Here is a 23,007-nt window from a genome sequence, read left to right on the forward strand (position 1 = left end):
ACGGCCGACATATCGGCCAGTGTGTACGGGCCTTTAGTTATCTACCCCCTACAACCTGTTCCCTTCAGTACCTCCCTCTCCCTGCATCACTGTAACTTATCTTTCCCCTATAGCCTCTTCCTTTCAGTATCTCCCACCTCCTGCATCAGTGTAGTTATCTACCCCCTACAACCTGTTCCCTTCAGTACCTCCCTCTCCCTGCATCACTGTAACTTATCTTTCCCCTATATAACCTCTTCCCTTCAGTACCTCCTGCATCAGTGTATCTTATCTCCTCCTATAACCTCTTCCCTTTAGTTCCACCCTCTCCGTGCATCACTGTAACTTATCTCTCCCTATAGCCTCTTCCCTTCAGTACCTCCGCTCCCACCTCCTGCATCAGTGTAACTTATCTTCCCCCTACAACATCTTCGCTTCAGTACCTCTGAATAACTGTAACTTATCTTCCCCTGTATAACCTTTTCTCTTCTGTACCTCCCTTTCCCTGCAGAACTGTGAATTATCTTCCTTCCCCTATAACTTGTTCCCTGCTGTACCTCCTACCTCCTGCATCACTGTAACTTATCTTCCCCCTATAACCTCTTCCCTTCAGTACCTCCCACCTCCTGCATCAGTGTAACTTATCTCCCCATATAGCCTCTTCCCTTCAGTACCTCTCACCTCCTGTATCACTGTTACTTATCTTCCCCCTACAACCTCTTCTCTTCAATACCTCCCACTTCCAGCATCACTGCAACCTCTGCACCTCTCCTCTCTCTGGGTTATTGTCAGTTGTTCTCCATCGTATCTTCTTTTCGTCACTACACCTCTGCGACCCCTCCTTATAACATCTGCTCTTCAGCACTTTTCCTTTTCCTGCATCACAGCTACTTTTCCCCCCTTTATAACATCTTCTCTCTTGTGACTCCCTCTCACATCTATTTCCCCTCCTCTCCCTTCTTTCACACTCCTCTGATAAGCACCTCTTGGACTTCATCCCCATTATACAGTACATCCACAAACTCTTCCTTTAGTCCTCTCCGTCTTCCTTCAGGAACCAATTCCCCACGCTCAGCATCTCTCTCTCTCTCTCTCTCTCTCTTTGTCTCTCTCTCACTCTCTCTCATTTCCTGCAATCAGCTGTTTTGCCCTGTGAAGGATGTTTGACAGAAGACCCAGCACACTGAGGGATAACTAAAGTGGGATCTGGAGAAAATTAGGACTGGGAGATTAGGGTTCCTGTGGATAGGATCCAGTATATGGGAAACATGAAGATGCTGACCATACACTTTCCCTACAGTCTACTCTTCTTAGGTGAGTCATTATATACAGCACTGGACATCACATTAATGCAATTTACTGAGGAGCAAAGAAACAGTGACCTGACTCTAGAACAGGAGTTATACATAGCATTTACCTACATAAATATTTCACATTACATTAGCTATATGAGCTGCATAGAACTTGAGAGAGAGAGAGAGAGAGAGAGAGAGAGAGAGAGAGAGAGAGAGAGAGAGAGGAATAGCTATAATTATATAAATATATCAGTACAGTGTAACATGGACTATGGTGTCTGTATAAGTGTACACAGAGCAATAGTGCCTGTGGCAGTGTGTATGTATATATGTGTATATACAGGTTGAGTATCCCATATCCAAATATTCCGAAATACGGAATATTCCGAAATACGGACTTTTTTGAGTGAGAGTGAGAAAGTGAAACCTTTGTTTTTTGATGGCTCAATGTACACAAACTTTGTTTAATACACAAAGTTATTAAAAATATTGTATTAAATGACCTGCAGGCTGTGTGTATAAGTTGTATATGAAACATAAATGAATTGTGTGAATGTACACACACTTTGTTTAATGCACAAAGTTATAAAAAATATTCTCTAAAATGACCATCAGGCTGTGTGTATAAGGTGTATATGTAACATTAATGCTTTCTGTGCTTAGATTTAGGTCCCATCACCATGATATCTCATTATGGTATGCAATTATTCCAAAATACGGAAAAATCCCATATCCAAAATACCTCTGGTCCCAAGCATTTTGGATAAGGGAGACTCAACCTGTATATATATTTGCCTCTGAAATATGTATGTTATTTTTGTGCTACAATCATTTGTTTATGTAATTATGAAAGTCTGTGTTAGTGTATGTGTATCTGTATGTACAGTAATTGTAGTGACTGCTTCTTCCAACAGACCTATGTAATGTACAGTAACTTGCACACGGGTGCATAGAATGTCAGGCTTCTAAAAGTGAACCCAAGAACTGTTTATGAAATGTGCTCATCTATTATACCCATAAATAGTTCTATGCTATAGTAGGCATGTAAGGTATGTGTTTATCTTTCTACTACAAACTATTTTACAGTATATACAGTATAATACACAGATCTACAGTATGTGTATGTGTGGTGCTGTGTAGAGTTAAAGGTCTGTATAAAGTCTGTATGTCATTATAAAGAGAAGCCTGAACAGTGCTAGGAGCCTAGGACATGTGGGGGATCTGATATTATCGGGGTGTGCTTGGAGAATGTCACTTTACACATGATTAGAGTTTATTATAGACAAACTCTACTGCAGGTACACCATGAACGAGGCTTCAGGCAAACCAGACCCCTGCTTATTCCTCAGTCTTACATTCATTCCTGACTTATCTAGTGCATGCAGTTATTCAAGAAATACTGGAGTCATTTGAAGTGAACATTGGAGACTTTTTATGTATATTAATAAACTTCAATAATATAATGCACGATTATATGAATACTGGGCTATTATAATTCTATCTATCTATCTATCTATCTATCTATCTATCTATCTATCTATCTATCTATCTATCTATCTATCTATCCAGTGGCGGATTTAGGGGGGGGGCACCAAGGCACGTGCCCCCCCTGTCATTTTTAGTGCAGACTGACATGCGGACGAGTGTCCGCATGTCAGTCTGCGGTCTCGTTTCGTCCCCTGCTGTTAGGATGGACACGGAGGGCACAGTGCGCGCCTCTCCTGTGTCTCTCCTGTGTCTCCGGCGGCCGCTGGTCTCATAAAGGAAGTGCCGTTCGTGAGCACTTCCTTTATTACAGTGACCCGCGGCCGCCGGAGACCCAGGAGGGACACAGGGAGGCGTGCACTGTGCCCTCCGTGTCCCTCCTAACAGCAGGGGAGCGGGGGGAGCAGCGGCGGCGGCGGCGGAGGAAGGGGGGGGGACGGGGGACGCACTGGGGGGGAATATCTGGCACTGGGGGCATATTTGCAGGGAGGGGGGGGGGGCGAATATCTGGCACTGGGGACATATATGGCACTGGGGGGAATATCTGGCACTGGGGGCATATCTGGCACTGGGGGGGGGGGATATCTGGCACTGGGGGCATATGTGGCACTGGGGGGGGGATATCTGGCACTGGGGGGAATAACTGGCAGGGAAGGGATATCTGGCACTGGGGCATTGTCTGGCACTGGGGGCATATGTGGCACTGGGGGGGGGAATATCTGGCACTGGGGCATATGTGGCAATGGGGGCATATATAGCTCTGGGGGCATATGTGGCACTGTCGGGGAATATCTGGCACTGGGGGTATATGTGTACCTGGCACATGGGGGGGGCTATATTTGGCACTGGGGGCATGTGAGTACCTGGCACCGTGGGGGAATATCTGGCACTGGGGACATATGTGGCACTGGGAGCACAGCCCTAGCAACAAGGACTACCTCCTAGCAACGAGCATGACACCCAGTGCATGAAACCCCTGGCAACGAGCATGACACCCAGTGCATGAAACCCCTGGCAACAAGCATGACACCCAGTGCATGAAACCCCTGGCAACGAGCATGACACCCTGAGCATGAAAACCCCTGGCACCGTGCATGGAACCAAGAGCATGAAACCCCTGGCAACGAGCATGACACCCAGTGCATGAAACCCCTGACAACGAGCAGGTATTTGAAAAGTAATTAGAAGCCTTACTGTAGGACTTAATGTGTAATGGGCATTACGGTGTGTGGCATAATGTATCACGGACATTGCGGTGTGTGTCATAATGTGTCGCAGGCATTACGGTGTATGGTATACTCTATCGCTGGCATTGTGATATGTGGTATAATGTCTCAGGGTCATTGCAGTGTGTGGCATAATGTATCACGGACATTGCGGTGTGTGCCATAATGTGTCAGGCATTACGGTGTGTGGTATACTATATCACGGGCATTGTGGTATGTGGTATAATGTCTCAGGGTTATTACAGTGTGGCATAATATATAACGGGCATTGCGGTGTGTGGCATAGGGTATAACGGGCATTGCGGTATGTGTCACAGGCATTACGGTGTATGGTATACTATATCACGGGCATTGTGGTATAATGTCTCAAGGTCATTGCAGTGTGTGGCATAATGTGTCCCAGACATTGTATGTGCTATAATGTATCAGGGGCAGTGCAGTGTGTAGCATAATGTATAACGGGCATTGCGATTCCTGTCATAATGTGTCACAGGCATTACGGTGTGTGGCATAATGTGTCTGGGGCATTACAGTGTGTGCATATTGTGTCATGTGCATTATTGTGTGTGGAATAATGTCTAAGGGCCATTGCAGTATGTGGAATAATGTATACTGGGCATTACTATAAGGAGGAAAAATGACAAATAATGTAAGGGGCATGAATCAGGATTATTTTTCTTTTCTGTGGTGGCCAACGTCTGGGCGTGCAGGTTGCAAAACTGGGGTATAAGGTAGTCTTTTCCTGCAATACCACGCCCATTCCAACGAAGCCACGCCCATTCCAACGAAGCCACGTCCCTTATGGTGCCCCCCCTGTAATTTTTTTCTGGATCCGCCCCTGTATCTATCTATCTATCTATCTATCTATCTATCTATCTATCTATCTATCTATCTATCTATCTATCTATCTATCTCCTGGCCTTATTACCAAATAGGCAGAGCAGGCACCAGCCTATGGGCCCTGCACCTTTTAGGGGTCCCTCAACAACGGATCAAAATAATATTGATTTGATCTTGAAATAAAATTACAATCAGGCTTTCTTAAATTGCTTCCAAAAGATAGAAAAACTGAATCAACTCAAAGAAACATAAACTTTACATTAAAGACTCTATGGAGAAAATACTGTATTAATGTAAAGTACCCATTAACGGGAGGCATTTGATATGCCGGCTGTCAGGATCCCGGCGCTCAGCATACCAGCGCCAGAATCCCGACAGCCGGCATACCGACAACTAACCTCTCTCTTGGGGTGTCCACGACACCCCTGGAGGGAGAATAAGTAGCGTGGCGCGCGTAGCACGCCACCGTGACCGCAGCGTGGTGAGTGCAGTGAGCCAGCAAGAGGCTCTTTTGCGCTCACCTCGCTGCCTGCATGCCGGCGGTCGGGTTCCCGGCGCCGGTATGCTGAGCGCCGAAATCCCAAGCGCCGGCATAACGTACTGCACCCCCCATTAACAACTAAGTACATAAACCATAGACGTCAGATTCACATTAGTTTCCACATTATAGACTGTTGGTTGGTAAAAGTAAAAATGTATTAGGAGATAATTTGCGAAGGGGGCCCTAAGGTTTTGACTGCCTAGGGACCTCCTGCACTGTATCTATCTATCTATCTATCTATCTATCTATCTATCTATCTATCTATCTATCTATCTGTCTGTCTGTCTGTCTGTCTGTCTGTCTGTCTGTCTGTCTGTCTGTGTCTGTCTGTCTGTGTCTGTCTGTCTGTCTGTCTGTGTCTGTCTGTCTGTCTGTCTGCCTGCCTGCCTGCCTGTCTGTCTATCTATTCATCTTGTGTGTTTCTAAATATCTGTTTTTCCATTAATATCTTGTGAACGAAAGAGAGAGAGAGCGAGCATGAGAGAGAGAGAGAGAGAGAGAGAGAGAGAGAGAGACAGACAGGGAGAGAGAGCAAAATTGCATAGACTTGACATTAAATCTTAACAGATAAGGTGACAGTAGTTATATACATTGAAAGTAAATAGATGTAAGGCTTTAGGGTAGAATAGTTTAGTACTGTATACACTGATATGCGTGTGTCAGTGTCCCTTGAAATCTATGCCTGCAGTTATTCAAGAAATATTCATTTGAAGAGACCCTTGGAGAATTTTTATGTATATAGGTTGAGTCTCTTATATCCGAAATGCTTGGGACAAGAAGTATTTTCGATTTGGATGTAGTATTTTGGAATATATGTATACTGTAATGAGATATCTTGGGGACGAGACCCAAGTCTCAACACTGAATGCATTTATGTTTCATATACACCTTATACTGTTATACATAGAGTCTGAAGGTCATTTTGTACAATATTTGTAATAATGTTGTGCATAAAACAAAGTTTGTGTATACTAAGCCATCAGGAAGCAAAAGTGTCACTTTCTCAGTAGTGCTCCAAATTTTTGGGATTTTGGAATGTTTCAGATATTGGATTTAGGGTCATCTCATGCTATATCTATCTATCTATCTATCTATCTATCTATCTGTCTATCTCATGCCTATCTATACACCAATGTATCAATCTATCAATCTATCTATCTATCTATCTATCTATCTATCTATCTATCTATCTATCTATCTATCTATCTATCTATCTATCTATCTATCTCATGCCTACAGTATCTATCCAACTATGTATAAATCTATCTATCTATCTATCTATCTATCTATCTATCTATCTATCTATCTATCTATCTATCATCTTTCTTTCTTTTTCTTTCTTTCTTTCTTTCTTTCTTTCTTTCTTTCTTTCTTTCTTTCTTTCTTTCTTTCTTTCTTTCTTTCTTTCTTTCTTTCTCATGCCTATATATCCAAGTATGTATAAATCTCTCTCTCTCTCTCTCTCTCTCTCTCATGTGCCCAAATATCCATTTTTCCATTATTACTTATTTAATATCTTGTGAACGTGAGATAACGAGAGGGAGAGTGAGAGAGAGACATAGAGAGAGAGATAGTGAGAGAAACAGAGCGATGCATAGGTTGCACATAAAATCTCCACATTCAGAGTGAATGGGTGGAAGGATTTAGGACAGAATAGTTGTGCACTGCATGCACAATGCAGTACAATGTTTTGTTCCGTGTCACATGAAATCTGTAAGTACATGTTATATAAAAAGACGTGATGAGAAAACACATTATCAGTAAGAGGCAGGGTAGGCTAAATGGTGCGACCCTGTGTCTCAGTTTCTCCCCACTCACGCCACCTGTTCTCCAATGTATGGGGACACAACAATCAGGAGGAGAAACTGCAATGTGTTTCTAATGGAGAGCAATCTGCGTATCTATATAGACTAGTTCTATGGTGGTCATTCTGAGTTGATCGTAGCTGTGCTAAACTTAGCAAAGCTACGATCATCTTCCCTGACATGGGGGGGGGGACGCCCAGCACAGGGCTAGTCCTCCCCGCATGTCATTCCGCGCCCCCCCCCTTCCCCCACACAAATACAAAAGCATCGCACAACGGCGATGCCTTTGTATTTGAGGAGTAACTCCCGGCCAGCGCAGCTCCTGCGGCTGGCCGGGAGTTAATTGTCGCTGCCGCTGGCTGGTGAGACGTCACGCAGCCACCGCGGCCCGCCCCCCTCAACGGTCCGGCCACGCCTCAACGGTGCTGGTGCAGTTCCGACCCGATCGCTGTGCTGCGACAATTTGCAGTGAGGTCGGAATGACCCCCTATGTCTGTACAGCATGACACATGTATAGCTAAGAGCCTGGTGTACACCTGACAGATGACAGAAATGATCCACAATTATGACGAAATGATCCAAAGAACATCAGACTTCCAGTGTACACACTCTTCAGTTATCATTCCTATCTGAGCGGTAAATGGCCCTATAGATTGCTAAGGTGCTGTTTTTAAATACATTGTCAGACAGACCATGCTGCATGTGTGGAGCCATATCAGCTCATTGTGGCCCAGATTTATCAAGCCTTGGAGAGTGATAAATTGCATAGTGACAAAGTACCAACCAATCAGCTCCCAACCGCCATGTTACAGGCTGTGTTTGAAAAATGACATTTAAGAGCTGATTGGTTGGAACTTTATCACTGTGCTATTTATTACTCTCCAAGGCTTGATAAATCTATGCCTGTTACTGACAAATGTCCAAATCAGATCAAAGTGATAATTGTCCCTGAGTGCTAGGTACTAAGGGGTCAATTTACTAAGCCTTGGATGGAGATAAAGTCGCTGGAGATAAAGTACCAGCCAATCAGCTCCAAACTGCCATGTCACAGGCTTTGTTTGAAAAATGACAGTTAGGAGCCGATTGGCTGGTACTTTATCTCCAGCGACTTTATCTCCATCCAAGGCTTAGTAAATAGACCCCATACTGTGCAATGTTCCTCATTAGAGACGTGCGCAAACCCTATGGTCCGTGATCAGTGGATGCATCAACGGTCACAGTGCCCCTACACTTCAGCACGATTGAATGCTGCGGCTGTTTGGGGGCGGGGCGGCAATGGTGAGCATTTTATAAAAGGGGACTGTTATGCACTGTTTCTATCTGTAATCTGGCCTAATAATCAGACCAGGTGCGTCAGAACATTTATAGGTTGGGGGGGGGGGGCAAGTTAGAGCCTGAGTTTGTCGTGGAGCCACCAGGAGGAGGAGGCGGAACTACGGGGATGAAATGGAGGCGGCACCACGGTCGGGATAGAGAGAGGGAGAGTGTCAAGGATAGAAAGAAGTAGAGAAAGAGACATGTGTGAGGGAGAGAGAGAGAGAGAGAGAGACAGTGTCAGGGAGAGATAAAGAGTGTCAGGGAGAGAGAAGAGCAAGAAGAGAGAGAGCTTTAGGGAGAGAGAGAGTGGGACAGGAAGAGAGAAAGGGAGTGGAGCGATTGGGAGAGACAGAGACACTACCAGATTACACAGCACAACCACACAGGTCTCTTATAGAGGCGGGCACTCCTCGGCATTAGGCCACGCCCCCTAAATAGCCGGGAATTGCGGCACTGCTCTTATACCCCTTTCACATCGCACTGAAAACCCGGTACCGACACGGCATATTGCCGTGTTGAAACGGGTCCGTGTGCGATGTGAAAGGTCCAATTGTGAATTAGCGGGTCGCCTGACCCGGTAATTCAACCCGGTAAAAAAGAAGGGTTCTTACCGGGTTGATTACCGGGTCAGGCGCAGTGTGAATGGGAGCCGTTCTGATGCGACACGGCTCCTATTCACAGCATAGGCAGAGGCGGCGCAGGAGATGAGCTCATCTCCCGGCGCCGCCTCCACCCCCGCCCCTGCTGCTGCTGCTCCCTCCGCTGCTATGGCAACCGACCCAGTATATTGCCGGGTCGGAAAGCCAGCAGAGGAGCGCAAATGCCGGATCCCACCCGGTAAGTACACGTTTGTCTTACCGGGTAGGATCCGGCATTTGCGATGTGAATGCGGTATTGGTCTGCTGGGATTCAGGAGTGGGGGACCCTGCACTGCACGTAGGTTGTGATGTGCGGTCTTTCAACTGACCACACATCGCTCCTCCTGTAAATCAGCCTTTGCCTCTCATGTTTGGGTAGGGGGGGCGAGCTGCCCCCCCCCCCCCTCCCCCCCTTCATTCCGACACCTCTTAATCAAACCCAGCAGCTGGGAGTCAGTCTGATTATTGGACACTGTGTACCTAGCTTATGTCTCTGTATCACAATATGCTTTATAGTCAAGGGTGCCTAGAGGGGAGGGGAACAGGTACTGATTTCCCAGGCCGAGGCTTGTTGAAGGGCATTGGGTCAGCTGCTGAGGGGGACAAATGTTCCCTACTGCAGGGCCACATATAGTATTTTTCTATGGAACATAGAAACGCCTCCCTGATTTGGCCACACCCTCTAGTACAAGGGCCCTGTTCGGCTCTCGATAGCCCAGCGATGTGCGGTCAGGTGAGGCAGCGCCTCTTCTGTCATACTCCAGTATACTCCAGAGTTTTGACTATAAAAATGAAATGAAAAATACAATGAATATATTATACATATCATCTTTGTATTATTCTAATCATTTTTTTAGTCAAAACTCTGGAGTATACTTGTCTATGACTGGTGAGGCGTTGCCTCCCCTGCCTGCCTTTTACACACATCTCTGATCAAAACTCAGCAAATTCCCAGCAGTATATACTGCTGCACCTGTGTATAATGCCCGCATACACCCTTGGGTTCATATATGTGTGTGTAACTCTGGCTCTGATACTAGCCAGTTCCTCCTCAGCCATTTACCTCGCCGCACATCACTACGGTGGTCCTGTCTACAGTATGCCTCTAAACATTAATACAGGTAACAGGCTGTCTCTGCATAATACGTGTATACTATGGGTGCAACAATAGAGACATTCATCATGCACTGGGTGTGTCTGGACGTCTGTAAATATGAGCATAGTCTTCTGGAGGTCTGCAATGTAATCCCCCATACTGCGTATGTAACATGTACAGTATAGGGCTACTGTTAATGCTTTCTCCTAGAAAGCTGTTCCCTGGAGTGATGATCACACTCCGCACTGCTCCAGCACATTACTGCTGCTGCATTTAAGGTATAGAAAGCAGAAACTGGGATACCCCTCTGATATAAATGCTACTTAGTTGATAAGCTGCCCGTGGTTCCTATATTGTTCTGGACACTGTAAAACCCTTCTAAGATTTGAAATCACCCACTGTGTACAGTATATAGGGAATAATAGATCATGTCGTCCCCCACTCAGGATATACGACATGACCCAAGTCCAAACATCTGCTGCGGTTATTCTCTCACTCTTTGGGCTCTATTCAGTATTAATATTTCTCCTTATATATTGCGGAAAACAGTGTTTCCGCATGAAGTATTTACACAATTCTGCAAAGATGTAACGGAGAAGATAGCGCAATTATCCTCTCCGTTAAAACCCAGCTCCCACAGCATTGCAGCACTGTAATGTTTTATGCTATTCTAAAGGTAAAAAAATAACGGCACCTCAGAATAGTGCTACATGAAGTAAAATTTTTAATATATATATATATATATATATAACATGGCACACGGGCACCCTCCTACCTACACTATCTGGCTATCTGCTGCAAGAAATAGTTTTATTAAACACTTTTTTTTATACATATAGATATATACATATATATCCTGATCTATATTATTATGTGGTTTCAGCACATTTTGTATCCCAACATCCGTGAATGTTCTCACCAGCATACGTGTGGCAAGAGGTTGCTTAAGATTCATTGCACATTTAATTTACACATGCAATTAATTATATAGGTGTTTTTGCTAAGGTGGAGGCTCATGATAAAGAAGGTTGGGACCCCAAACGTGGCAGCTTTACCACCCTAGTAATCCCAGTATATTGGACAAGGCTAAGGCCAGTGTCCATGCTGTACCTCCACACATTTAAAGTTTTAGAAATGTGAGGGGGGGGGGTGTTAAAATGCCCCCAACCTCCCCTGTAAATTCCCTTTTCTCTGCCGCAGGATACAGGAATGTGCGATATCCTCTCATCACAGTCTCAGCTGTTGAGACAATTTTTTAAAATAAGCTTTTACTAAATAAAATACACTCCAAGCATTTGTGCACTGTTTTAGTAAATATAATTATTTGTTCTTGATTTGTTGTGGTATTTTCTTCTTTCTTTGATCCAGCTCAAACTCAGGCGCGTCCCGTACATTTTAGAGGCATGCCACAGCTTGCAAGAGCTATCCCATATGTAGCTACGATGGCTCCGGCCTTCTACTGCTTGTGGCCATTCTGTGCAACCATTGTATTACTCAGATGATCAATGTTTGACCGATGTGCGTCCGCTGATTGCATCTGGCACTTAGGCAGCAGTTCAGAGGCGCTGCCAGTGGGTGTCTCAATTCATATCCCAGCGTTTGTAACATTGGCACTTTGTCACATTGCCTCTGAGTACAAATTCACAGGTGCTGAGGCATTAGCTTACTGTACATCTCTGAATCAGGCCCAAAGTCCATTGAAGGGACATCAACTCATACTTGCCTATCAAGCCTGAGGTTGCGGGAGACTCACGATTTTTCAGGTAGTACGCCGCACCCCTAGAAGAGTTGGCGGGTTTCCTGCATCCTGACCGCTTCCTAGTGAGGAAGGATTGTAGTGAAGCGGACAGGATCGCGAAGGGGCGGGACTCAATGACACAATTCGTGTCATTTTAGCCTGCCTTCTCCCTGCGGACCTGCGAATCTCAGCACTTTGTCATGGAGGTGACAGGACTTAATGACACACAACTTCACCCCTGCCCCCGAAGTGTCCGGCAGCTTCTCCTCTCCGGGCTTCTTCCGGAGAGGAGACAAAGAATGTAAGTAAGTAAGCATTAGCTGTGCATTTGTTTCAAGAATATTTATTGATTTCCTGACATTTATTTACCTGCACCAATCTGTGCCAATTTATCTTGTCCTCCATTGAATTGCACTGATTTCTACGGGAAGGTTTTAAACCATGAAAGTTCATCAGCTGTGACTTACATAAGATGTCCCTCAGTTGCAGCTCATGTGAACACAGATGCCTTTGGGACATTGGTTTCCTTATGCCCTATGACCAGCTTATATTACATGCACAAATCTTACTCCACACAGCCAGACAGCCATACGGAACATTTTTTTTTTATTCTTGCTTAACTATTGTTAGAGAAATGTTCCTATTTGCCATCAATGATGTTTTCTAGGTCAAGTGTGCTGTACTCTTGGCCCTTGGCTCAACTGTGCTCCAGTTTCAGCATGGCACATAACACCTTGGAAACACCAGACATTTCCTCTCATCACATTTATTCAGAGAAATAAAGTTATGTATTGTGCACTTTCTGGTATTTTATGTTATACCTAAATTATTCTTTGTTGAGGTGATTGTAAGTGTATATGTCACCTTGAGGCAGCAACTTCACGGGCAGACTATCAATTCTTGCGTGTTTTGGTTTTGGATCTGTATTTTTTTTTCAAAAGAATCATATAAACAGCTAAAATCTTAGTCGATGACGTTGATGGTCTCGTATCATCATTAATGGTGGCAGCAGCTGCAGCACTAGTATGTGGTTCCTGCTCTTCTCTCAATTAATTGTCCTCCATATCAACAAACAGGAACGAAGTGGGATACAGCACACACACAATATTTACAAAAAAAGATTTGTTTTTAACTTTGTTAACAAATAACACTGCAGAGTCACACTGATTATGTGAATGCACAGGGGTATGACTTACAGAATCACAATACGTGTTATTATTAGAAAAATTATCTTATAGTCCCGGGCTCATTCTCACCTTTCATTGCTCCCAGCCTCCTTCCTAGGACAGGAACTATTATGCTGAACAGACTCTTATGCTGGCCATATCGACCTATCATTCGACCCTGCCAGCTGATCATATGTGCTGCACATATGATCAGCCGATCCTGGCCCCCGGTAATTGTGGAGGTGCGATAGATTGTACGGTGCAAAAGCACCGTAAAATCTATTGCATGCCCGGTGGCTGGCAGGGGGGATCATTAGTACGATTCGCATCTAATGCGAGTTGTACTAATGTATGGCCAGCATTAGGCTCCGCCATTCCTGGGAATGTCACAAAGAGAAGTTCTGCAGGCTGACGGGAAGTGTAGTTTAAAACGGATACACGTTTCACGCTATTTACAAATCACAGAGCTGGACTACAACTCCCAGCAGCTCCTGCAGTACTAAGTGACGCACATCCAAGCTGTAATAGCAGCTATGTTGTACTGAAAGCCTGGTTGTCATGGTGTTATTGGTGACGAGCTGTTAGGGTTATTGGTGATGTGAAAATGGGCTCATCCGGGATTAGTGGCCCTGAAGCTTAAGCCTCATTAGTTTCATAGTAGATTCGCCCAAGCTCCTAACTGCCATTTGTCAGCCTGTAATATGCTAGTTAGGAGTTGATTGTCTGGTAGTTTATCTCTCTCCATTTTATCTCTCTCCATGGCTTAGTACTATGGGGTCTATTCATGAAGCAGTGAAAAGTGTGTAGAAGTTGCCCATGTCAACCAATCAGTGTTGAGGTAACATTTCTAAAGTGCATTCTAGAAAATTATATCACTTCTCCACTCTATTAACTGCTTTGTGAATAGACCCCATAGACCCCTAAATCCTGTACGCTTAAAGTTGCAGCCCGGCTTCTCTGGAACAGTGGGGGGTAATTCAGACCTGATCGCTAGGGTGTTTTTTGCATTCTTGCGATCAGGTGGTCACCGCCTACAGGGGGAGGGGGAAATCGCTGTGCAGGTGTGCAATCGCATGCGCAGGAGAGCTGCTCAAACAGTAGTTTGTGCAGTCTCTGCACAGCCCAGGACTTACTCAGCCGCTGCGATGATCGGGGCCGGAGCTGATGTCACGAATCCTCCCACAGAATGCCTGGCCACTCCTGCATTTTTCCAGACACTCCCTAGAAACGGTCAGTTGCCACCCACAAACGCCCTCTTCCTGTCAATCTTCTTGCGATCGCCGGTGCGATCGCTTTTTTCGCACCATCCCGTCACTGCCCGGCACTGCGGACCATCGCACCTGCGCATTGCGGTGCATACACATGCGCAGTTCAGACCTGGTCGCCTGCTGTGCGAAAATGCACAGAAGCGATCAGGTCTGAATCGACCCCAGTGGTGTTTCGCTGCATCTGTGGTGCAAATAAGATGCTACGCTACATCACTCGGTCTGACTCACTCACGCCAGCAGTCTCGTGTCGCATGACACATTGAAGCTAGGTGTATGAGGACACATCTGTATGCCCTGGGCCCATGTCTGTGTGGTCTTTCCACAACTCCATGAGTGACGACAGGCAGCAAGCCCATGGCACCGCAGTTTTCAGATACACAGCCCAGTGGTATTATAAAGAGTCTGTTGTTATATTGGTGCTTTGTAGAGATGAGCGGGTTCGGTTCGTCAATATCCGAACCCCCCCCGAACTTCACCTATTTTACATGGTTCCGAGGCAGCCTCGGATCTTCCCGCCTTGCTCGGTTAACCCGAACGCAGACGAACGTCATCATCCCGCTGTCGGATTCTCGCGAGATTCGTATTCTATATAAAGAGCCGCGCGTCGCCGCCATTTTTCACTTGTGCATTGGAGATTGAACGGAGAGGACGTGGCTGCGTTCTCTCCATGAAAAGCTCCGTAATCTGTGCTCAGTATGCTACAAATATCTGTGCTCAGTGTGCTGCAAACATCTGTGCTCAGTGTGCTGAAAATATGTACGTTCTCTGCCTGAAAACGCTCCATATCTGTGCTCAGTGTGCTGCAAATATCTGTGCTCAGTGTGCTGCAAATATCTGTGCTCAGTGTGCTGCATTGTGGGGACTGGGGACCACCAGTATTATAGTAGTACAGTACAGTAGGCCATTGCTGTGTATCTTGCAGCTCTGTGTCAAGTATACTATCTCTGTGCTGCATTATTGTGAGCAGTATATAGTAGGACAGTGCAGCATTTTGGTGACCAGCAGTATACATATATAGTACAGTACAGTAGGCCATTGCTGTGTATCTTGCAACTCTGTGTCAAGTATACTATCTCTGTGCTGCATTATTGTGAGCAGTATATAGTAGGACAGTACAGCATTTTGGTGACCAACAGTATACATATATAGTACAGCACAGTAGGCCATTGCTGTGTTTCTTGCAGCTCTGTGTCAAGTATACTATCTCTGTGCTGCATTATTGTGACCAGTATGTATACTGTACTGTGCGACGTGTTATACACCTGGTGATTTTATACATCCTGTAATCTATACTGAGCGATGGGTGAGATACACCTGGGGATTATACACCCTATATTATTATTATTATTATTATTATTATCCTTTATTTATATGGCGCCACAAGGGTTCCGCAGCGCCCAATTACAGAGTACATAAATAATCAAACAGGAAAACAGCAACTTACAGTTGATGACAGTATAGGACAAGTACAGGGTAAATAAACATAGTTACATCAGCAGATGACACTGGAATAAGTATCAGGTGGCAGAAGACTGCTGGATGTGGTACAGTTGAAGATTATTAAAGTAAGACAAAGGATAAGCACATGAGGGAACAGGGCCCTGCTCGTGAGAGCTTACAATCTAAAGGGGAGGGGTAGACAGACATGGGTGACACAGATGGGGTACATAGAGAACGTGGAACAGAGGGTTAGGATGAGATTTGGCTGGGTTTGGTGAAGAAGTGGACCACCAGAAGGCACAAGTCAATACTTAACATTGCAACATTTTACTGGGCTATGCAGGAGAAAATTAAAAAAGGGGAAAAAAAAAAACAATCGATAACTTCTACCGCTTTCAAAAAGGTCAATGGAAGCTGAAATAATGGACAACTACCTCATGGAAGCCAGATACAGTATACCAAACAGTACTTAGCAGAGTTAGGAATGAGTGCTTATGAAATACAGTAACATTTTGTCATAATATTTCAGAAACTGCATAGCTGGTCTCTTGCATTCTTTTGCTCTAATACACCACCTGCTTTAGGATTTATATTCAAAAACATTATGTCTCTATAATCCCAAAACCGTCAGTCTTCTTGGAAATTGGTTTGTTCCTTTGTAAGGGAAAAAGAACAAATTTATTTTTCCTCTGGGAAGGGATTGTGGATTTGCAGGAATATCTGAGCATTTCTGTAATCAGAAAGCAGCGACTTTCTACAAATGTTTACGAATAATTCCATTGATTTTGTCATTTTCTTCCAGTGATTTGGACCAATAATACCATTGATTAGAATGAATAATTCCTGTGATTTTGTCATTTTCTTCCAGTGATTTGGACCAATAATACCATTGATTAGAACGAATAATTCCTGTGATTTTGTCATTTTCTTCCAGTGATTTGGACCAATAATACCATTGATTAGAACGAATAATTCCTGTGATATTGAGGTGTTTGTGTCGCTTAGCTTAGCCATCCAGCGACCACATTGCACCTCTTTTTCTCTTTTCTTTGCATCATGTGCTGTTTGAGGCCAATTATTTTAAGTGCCATCCTGTCTGACACTGCAGTGCCACTCCTAGATAGGCCAGGTGTTTGTGCCAGCCACTTGAGTCGCTTAGTTTAGCCATCCAGCGATCTTGGTGCACCTCTTTTTTTCTTTGCATCATGTGCTGTTTGGGGACTATTTTTTTAAGTGCCATCCTGTCTGACACTGCAGTGCCACTCCCAGATGGGCCAGGTGTTTGTGCCGGCCACTTGGGTCGCTTAGCTTAGCCATCCAGCGACCTTGGTGCACCTCTTTTTTTCTTTGCATCATGTGCTGTTTGGGGGACTATTTTTTTTAAGTGCCATCCTGTCTGACACTGCAGTGCCACTCCTAGATGGGCCAGGTGTTTGTGCCAGCCACTTGGGTCGCTTAGCTTAGTCATCCAGCGACCTCGGTGCAAATTTTAGGACTAAAAATAATATTATGAGGTGTGAGGTGTTCAGAATAGACTGGAAATGAGTGGAAATTATGGTTATTGTGGTTAATAATACTATGGGATCAAAATTACCCCCAAATTCTATGATTTAAGCTGTTTTTGAGGGTTTTTTGAAAAAAAAAAACACCCAAATCCCAAACACACCCGAATCCGACAAAAAAATTTCAGGGAGGTTTTATCAAAATGCGTCCGAATCCAAAACACGGCCGCGGAACCGAATCCAAAACCAAAACACAAAACCCGAAAAATTTCCGGTGCACATCTCTAGTACTGCTTTGTCATTATTAACTATTAGTTATATGTATAAAGTGTATTATTAAATAAATACAGTATATTAACATATAGGCTGGGTATCAAATGTACATTTGGACTACTGGTAATTATATGGCTCTGTAGATGATACACAGGCACCGACACTGTAACATCTGGACTTTGGGGCCCAGAGGCATCACCAGGTGTGGTGACACCCGGTGCCCACTCTGCACTGCTCCATCCATGCTGCACTGCTCCCCCCTTTTGTTAGGCCGCCCGATAAGGGGTATGACCTAACAAAAGGGGGCGTGGCCTTGCAGGGGGTCTCCATTTCTTTACTCTGGGGGAGTATCCAACATCCCCGGAGATGCTGGCTGCCCTCGGAGACTGGGCTAAATGCAGTGCCAGCTCTTCATGTGTGACAGGAGCCAAGTGCTGCAGGTAAATATCACACTTCAGCACTCTGCTCCTGTCACTGCAGAAGAGCCAGTACTTTGGTTTTACCCCTTCCAATGGTGACACCCGGGTGTGGGCCGCACATCCCACACCCAGCATGTCACTCCATTGATGTGGCCTACTGTACAGCCCAACATATAATACCCCTTTTCAACCGAAATCCCGGGTCTTTCCCGAGATTTTTTACCCTCAAAGTACTCCAGGCCTGTGTGCGCCCAGCTCTTCTTCCAGGCCCTCACTCAACAGCCTCTCCCAGTGTGGACGCATCTCCTCTGTACCCTGGGTGATTTCATCAGCAGCCAACTCCCTGGAAGGACCAGTCAGCGGCTTTTGCAATTACCTGAGTCCAAAAACCCGGGTAAGAGCTGTTTCCACTGCAGCGTTACCGCTAAAAACATTGCTCGATACCTGGGAAGAAATCCTGGGTCAATGGATCTGGGATTTTTTCCTTGGAGCTGTTTCCACTGAGCCGTATCCCGGTAGACACAGCAGTTACCAGGGTTTTTTAGGCAGTGGAAAAGGGGTATTAGACTGCAATTTTTTTCAGCGTGAACTTTACTGATGAGCATCATGATGGCAAAGGGTTTTCTTGTTGTACTGTAAAATGTATTACTCTTCATTATTTACATAGCACCAGCTTACTCTGCATTGCTTTACAATTAGGAACAACCATAATAATGAAACGAGGCTGGAGAATTGGCATTCTGTGCATGAAACAGTTCCACAGATTGCATATTGTTCTAGCCAGATAGCAATGAGGTAAAGGGGGTCATTCCGAGTTGATCGCTCGCTAGCAACTTTTTGCAGCGCTGCGATCAGGTTAAATCTCGACAAAACTGTGCATGCGTATCCACCGCAATGCGCAGGCGCGTCGTACAGGTACAAAGAGGATCGGTGCTGGGCGATGGGTTTAACGAAGAATCCATTCACACAGCCGATCGCAAGGTGATTGACAGAAACAGGGAGTTTTTGTCCGGTGGCATTGGCCAATTGTTATGTGGAGGTGAGGCCCTCACTGGAGGGTTCTTGGCTTTTGCATTACGATTGTTTGCCGCTGACAAGATACCAATTTAGTTGGATGATGCGACGCTGCCTGTCCAGCGTGGGCCTGTCCTCACATGATTTTGGCACGTATTCATTTAGAATCGGGGCCGCCATCTGCAGCGTCGGCAGGGTTTTCTGTTGCCGAAATTAAGCCTTTGGGCCGTTGAAAATCGGCTAGCTACAAGCGTTATACTCGGTCGAAAGTTGAGTAGACTTGTAGTGATGTTTTTACTATTGTAGTTCATATTCAGTGTTTTGTTATTGTATCATCTTGTTTTGTCTCCCCTGTCTTCCTACTCAGGGATTACCTACTCGCCACTGCTTTCACACTTTTTTTACCTGGTCTGACGGACTGAATTCAGTTTATTCATATTAATTCGGCTAATTGGTTCACAATTAAAATTCCCTCAGCAGGTTTTTCAGTTTCACCTCCAGCCGAGTTCACCTGTGTGTTCCAGATTCCGCTCCCCCCCCCCCCCCCCCCCCTCCTTTCCTTTTTTCTCAATTTATTATTATATTTCTTTGGGCCTGTGTCTTTATGTTGCTTCGATTGGCATGAAGCTCGTTTGGCTGGAAATTTCCGCTCCTTCAAAAATGTTTTCCTTTTGGCAGATCCTCAATCATGTTTTGGTTACTCAGTTCTCTTGGAGATCTTTTGCTTTTTATTATTGGAAATTTTAACCACTCTCTTTTTTGCTTCCCCCTTTATTATAGGTTTATTGGAAATTTGGGTTATTGGACACTCCTATAATTTTTGGGCGGCTAAGATAATGGCCTCGGAGGGGGCTCCATGTTTTCCAAGGTCAGCGGATGAGAGATGGATAGGAGTGAGGGGCATGTTGTGGAAGGATTTGAAAGCCAGACTTTTGGAGCAAGTGAGTCTTTTTGGTTTGCCTAGGATTCTGGTTATCCATCTAGCGATTTGGGGAAAAGGCCAGCTTTGGATTTGCGATTTGCCACAGAGAATGATATAGCAGAGATTATGCAGGCTTGGCCTTCTTACAAAATAGTTTGGTCTTTTATTGTGCCCCTGTTATGTTGGTGAGGAGTGGTTGATTGTAAGGCAATTGATGTGGCGCAGAAGAAAGTAATTTCGTCCGTGGCTAAATTCGTGTTAGTCAGGGGTGGTGCGGTGGTCAGACATGCTCAAATTAAATTTCAATATTTTTATTTATTTAGGGCTGATGGTGTTCATTTGGCTAGAGAAGGTTTGTCTCTTTTTATTGAGCATCTATTTTCGGTTGTTAGTACTCTGTTTTAGGGGTATGATGGCGGTGCGTGGTTCCTTTAAGCAGAACCTCGCTTTTGGCGGGAAAGAACGGCATGTTACTTGTTTTTGATTAGGAAGTTGGTTGGAGGTCAATTGGTGGTTGGTTTCTTGGGTACATCTGCTGGACCACCTTTATGGGGGTCAGCCTCATCATCCGTATGGGTGGGTAGTTAAGAAGAAGGTTGAGTGGATACACGTTTTTTGTGTTTTAGATGGTTTGCTTCAGTTGTTATAGAGTGGGATTTGTACTGTGGATTAGGGTTGTTTATCGCCGTTCTTTCGGTGCCACCATACTGTATCTTTGATTTAATTTACTATTCAGACTTAAAACTTAGTAGTTAATATAAATAAATAGCTGACAATTTTTCTGCCAAATACATGCCTCCGTGTCTTTATTTCTGGTATGAATGTTATAGTTGTTTATATTTGATGCACACACAGGGCAATCCTCAGCCGCTAGGTTTATAAACTGAACAGCAGCAATAATACAGGAACATTTCTTTCCAGTTTGAGGCAATGTACAAGTTCAAAGAATTTCTTCCATGTGCTGTATGTGAGTGTGTGCACAGAAAAGGAGCATCTATACTTTAAATAATAATGTTCCTTAAGGGGGGTATTCACAGAGCGATAATCTAAGCAATCTGACTAGACTTATATTTTAAGCATGATCTGTCCATGTGTACCTCCACAGCGATAGAGATGCCCAGCCCCACACATTGCTATCGCTGGTGCTAGATTGGCCTGCATGCAGGCTCAATCTAGCAGGTCGCTCATTTCACCCGCTGGGTGAAATGAGCGGCCGCCCCGTCCCCCACAGCGCACGCTCAGCAAACGTCGCGCTGTGCTGAGCGGGGGGAGAGATGTGTGCTGAGCGGTTCGCTAAGCACACATCTCTTCCCAAATCGGGACGGCCCTTTACTCCCTTTGCATTGCAGAGGCGTTTTCAGCACATCCTGAGACCTGAGCTGTCTCCTACATGTAGCGTAGAAGTTATCCATCCATCCATCCATCCATCCATCTATCCATCCATCCCAGGAATAGTGAAAGTCACCTCTGATGTCTCTCAGTCCTCCCATCCCCATCCAGTCTTGCAGATTGTTCCACATCTGTCCACACACTGCCCCCATTCTCTCTATCACAGCTCCGAGCCCCACAGGACTTCATTACAAGCCAAAGCTGAGAACTGGGGGCCATGCTCTGCATAACATTATTTAGAGGATCCCCTCTCTGCAGGGAGTAGCGATGTTCTGCACAGATGAGAGGAAGGGGATGCTGTATACAGTGTATGCCAGAGAGAGAAACACTGAGGCATCTGGACACTAATGGAATGCTGACCGTGGAAATGGGGCAGAGGTTAACCCATTGATTGCCGGCCATCTGCAGAGCATCACCCACCCAAATGATGTTTGGGCTATCATCTCATTAACTGTCCCACGTGAATATGAGAACTGGAAATATGATATACACTAAGGAGGCCAGCTCCAATTATAATCTACGCTTGCAGATGCCGGTACTTATTCCTTCTGCTATAAAACTCAGCAGCCCTACACTTTTCATTGACTGAAGTTGGCTTCTGTCTGACAAGCGCTCCTTTACCTGTCAGCCTGGTTGCTCTGACATTGTCCAACCCTGAGAACTGTCCTCCCATCAGCTTCTGCTACATTCCCAGCTCATATGCTAGTGCTCACCCCCCTCCTAATATCTGATGCTGCACAACTCTTCCCTGGGCATCTGAGGAAGCAGTTTCTCTAATGCTGGCTTAGCAATGTTACCAAATTGAATTTTGTCCCATCAGTGACAGAATAGCAAAAGCCACTTCTAGAGGGGGAGAGGTGAAGGGGAGGGGAAGCCACAGGCACGTGGGGAGAGGGGATGGGAAAGCTGTCCGAGGTGAGGGAGAGAAGCGGGGGAACGAGGAGGAGAGTCCGGGACTGGGATATAGGAAGAGACAGTAATAATAAGTTAGGAATACTGTAGAGATGATATTATAAATACACACTGAATATGGAATAAGTCACAGCGGCGGGGGACGTGAAGTGCATTCAGTGCTATGTGATGGGGAGCACAGGGTTAGTGACTGGAAGGTTTCCTTGTTCCTAGCTGCTGCTGTGAAGGAGGGACACGGAGGGCACAGCGCGCGCCTCTCCTGTGTCCCTCCTGCGTCTCCGGCGGTTCTATTAAATGAAGTGCCCATTCGTGAGCTCTGATTGGCTCATGAACCGGCACTTCATTTAACAGACACGCCGGAGACGCAGGAGGGACACAGGAGAGGCGCGCGCTGTGCCCTCCGTGTCCCTCCTTCACAAAACAGCAGGGGTGAGTTGTAACTGGCACTGGGGGAGCATATTTGGCACTTGGGGGGGCATATGTGGCACTGGGGGGTATATGTGTACCTGGCACTTGGGGGGGGGGCATAGTTGCATTGGGGGCATGTGTGTACCTGGCACTGTGGGGGAATATCTGGCACTGGGGGCATATGTGGCACTGGGAGCACAGCCCTAGCAACAAGCATTACCCCCTAGCAATGAGCATGACACCCAGTGCATGAAGCCCCTGGCACCGTGCATGGAACCAAGAGCATGAAACCCCTGGCAACGAGCATGACACCCAGTGCATGAAACCCCTGGCA

The 23,007-nt window shown here is 45.4% G+C and overlaps 1 protein-coding gene across 1 annotated transcript in view; it reads left to right on the top strand.

The window, feature by feature from the left end:
• Positions 1-379: 379 nt before the first annotated feature.
• Positions 380-23,007, top strand: part of GFRA2 (GDNF family receptor alpha 2) — a 72,344-nt gene continuing 49,716 nt past the window's right edge. The window contains exon 1 of the mRNA XM_063931827.1: positions 380-1,293. Coding sequence (XP_063787897.1) covers positions 1,239-1,293 — 55 coding nt within the window. The 5' untranslated portion in view covers positions 380-1,238. The remainder of the gene's footprint in view (positions 1,294-23,007) is intronic.

The sequence above is a fragment of the Pseudophryne corroboree genome, chromosome 6, assembly GCF_028390025.1.
Source record: "Pseudophryne corroboree isolate aPseCor3 chromosome 6, aPseCor3.hap2, whole genome shotgun sequence".
Lineage (NCBI taxonomy): Eukaryota > Metazoa > Chordata > Amphibia > Anura > Myobatrachidae > Pseudophryne > Pseudophryne corroboree.